This window comes from Amphimedon queenslandica, unplaced genomic scaffold (assembly GCF_000090795.2).
Source record: "Amphimedon queenslandica unplaced genomic scaffold, v1.1 AMPQUscaffold_11939, whole genome shotgun sequence".
In the NCBI taxonomy this organism is placed as follows: domain Eukaryota; kingdom Metazoa; phylum Porifera; class Demospongiae; order Haplosclerida; family Niphatidae; genus Amphimedon; species Amphimedon queenslandica.
Genome location: NW_003547822.1, coordinates 5,886 through 8,540, shown reverse-complemented (window position 1 = coordinate 8,540; position 2,655 = coordinate 5,886). Strand labels below are relative to the sequence as shown.

The 2,655-nt window shown below is 34.6% G+C and overlaps 1 protein-coding gene across 1 annotated transcript in view; it reads right to left on the bottom strand.

Moving 5' to 3' along the window:
• Positions 1 to 2,104, bottom strand: part of LOC105315040 (uncharacterized) — a 3,627-nt gene extending 1,523 nt beyond the window's left edge. Inside the window, exons 1-4 of the mRNA XM_011409535.2 lie at positions 1,987 to 2,104; positions 1,363 to 1,926; positions 860 to 1,038; positions 691 to 758 (exon numbers count right to left, since the gene is read on the bottom strand). Coding sequence (XP_011407837.2) covers positions 691 to 758; positions 860 to 1,038; positions 1,363 to 1,926; positions 1,987 to 2,011 — 836 coding nt within the window. The 5' untranslated portion in view covers positions 2,012 to 2,104. The remainder of the gene's footprint in view (positions 1 to 690; positions 759 to 859; positions 1,039 to 1,362; positions 1,927 to 1,986) is intronic.
• Positions 2,105 to 2,655: the final 551 nt, after the last annotated feature.

Below are 2,655 nucleotides of genomic sequence, written 5' to 3'. Positions count from 1 at the left end.
GCGCATAAATTAAAATGGCGTCAAACCACAAACCCACGCGGTGCTGCAGCTGGAATTTGTCTTCCATTGTTCTCTGTCCTTGCTTCTTTTTGAAGCCACATGTCCAGTCCTTGACTCAAGCTCAAAGGAATGATGTAAAAGCCAACTTGAACGGCTCTCTGGTTTAAAAGATTTCCGTGTTGATAGAAGAAAGATGAAAGAAGAAGAAGAAGAAGAAAAAGTCTGAAGAATTTTGCAGAAATTTGAATTTGGGCCTATTCTCCAGAAATGCTCCCGCTGCATTACAGTCCACTCTAAAGGTACCAAGAGAATCGCTCAGTGAAGGAGAGCTCATCTAAGCCATTTATAAGGCTGTACAACGTAAGATAAAAGAGTTGTGAGTGTTTGAAAATCATAAAAACGGCCGCCATCTTGAAAAATCAACCTCAATCCTACATATAGGCTACCGCCTATATAATACTTTAAAAATGTACATAAATAATTTTATTCAGCCACTCCCTATATAACTTATAGCTAAAATCTTAAGTCAATTCATACAATAATAATAATCACTATTGTACATTATCACCTGAATCCAATTGTACTGGTTTGTATCTAATAACAAGCATTCATTCAGTGGTTTATCATGACTATCTGTTCCTCCAATCACTACTAGTGTAGGTGAGGTAGAGACACCATTGATAATAGTACTGACTATATCTCTCTTTAGACCACAGTCTATCATTAGGTATTGATCCTTTGTTAAGACACTCCCAGTTCTAGAAACATAATGACCGTCATGATAATGTATTCATATGCATGTAGTATTACAATGAAGTGTGAATATAGTTTTGCTAAAAAATATGCTACTGCAACTTACTATTGTAGTATCATTATGTGAAAACTCAAACAAGTAGATGCTGTTAGTAGGTACACTGATATCACCATCATTTACTGCTCCTCCATACATAATTCCTTTATTATGGCTGATCTTTTCAATTATTAAGTCTTTAGTTGGTAAAAAACACTGTCCAATAACACATGGAATAATCCATTGTCCTAAAAATAATTACCAGTACATGTTGTCGTAATAATAGATGCAATTTTTTTACTATGATGTACCATAGGGTGCCTTTTTTAAGGGCTGTAAATTTTGTGGATTTTGAGATTTTCTGAAGATTCACAAAAATTACTACTGCTAAAATCAAATTTTTAAGGCTAAAGATGGCGATGGTATAAATTTACAAAAATTAAATCCAAAAAAAATAGATTTTAAGGCAAATTCGTAAAATTTACAGCCCTCAAAAAAGGTGTCCTATGGTAATCAAGAGTACATAATAGGTAACTAATAATTAACCATAATGATTATAAAGTGTTAATTACCGCTAGACAGGTTGTAGATATTCTGTTCATTAGTACTAAGACGATCGAGCCGATAAGGTATCTTATTGTATTCAAACTGATGATGACAGTGTGTAGTACTAGTAGTTGATACTGGAGCAAGTCCACCAATAACCAGTAATTGTTGAGGTCCACCTTCACTTCCCATTGCTATCATACCACCATAGCCTCTCTTAGTCACATAATTTTCACCAGCTGGTTGTAATTTTTTCCATTGAAGAGTTAAAGTGTCTAAACAGTTCAAACTGTTATGATAACAGCTACCATGGCCACAAAAACCACCAAAATAATAAATATTCTTATTAATGACAGTACAGGAGACTCCTCTGATTCCCAATGGAGGAGTACCACTAGTAGGTCGAGAGGACCAAACACCAGATGAAATGTCAAACTTATCAATAACAGAAATATGCTCTCTCTTTTTAGGAAAATCACCGCTGCAATCGCATTCTGATTCATCTAATCCTTGGTCCCCTCCCCAGCAGTATAGGACCTCTCCTACTACTGCAGTTGTGTGTCGAGCCCTCCAATTAAATCTATACTGATCTAAAGAATAATAACAAAGCATTAAATGAAAGAGAGTTGCTTTATTTTCAAAGAACTGACCTTTTTCATCTACATTTCTGTCCATCTTTACGAGCTATCTACGAGCCAACGCCCTAAAAATTATCACCTGATCCAGGCCCACCCAACATTTTACTGCTCATGCAGCACAGTTCAACAATGGTAGCTGTTATTCATTTATGCTACTATATGACCTCCTGGTCAGTTCCTAGTAAATGATTTCTTAATTTATTTATTATTTTTATTTGTAGGTTTATAATGGCAGTAAACCTTGAGTGTCTTGTGGTTCTGATATGACACAAAGTTCATTACATTGGGAAGGATCGAGGTCAAGGCTGCCGTAAGAAAGTGAAGATGAACAGGTGATGTAGTAATAGATGTAGTGACACATGTTTGTTGCTTTACATAGAAATGATAGATAAAAGCATGTAAATTCTGGCATTGAAGGAGGTTAAGACAGTTTAAAAAAATGAAAGAGCTGGAGTCTATGAAAGAACAATATAGTGGAGTTAATAACTAGATTTAGACAAAATGTTGTAGTCTAGTAATATAAGTGTTATAATCATGTATGTAAAAATATTAAAACATGATCAGCAGAAAAATAAACATTTGTATGTCCTTTACTTGATTGCTTTACTGATGTTCATTGATAGACATGTCATATTTCGAAGGTAGGCACTAAAGATGATATAAAAATTATACGTTATGATA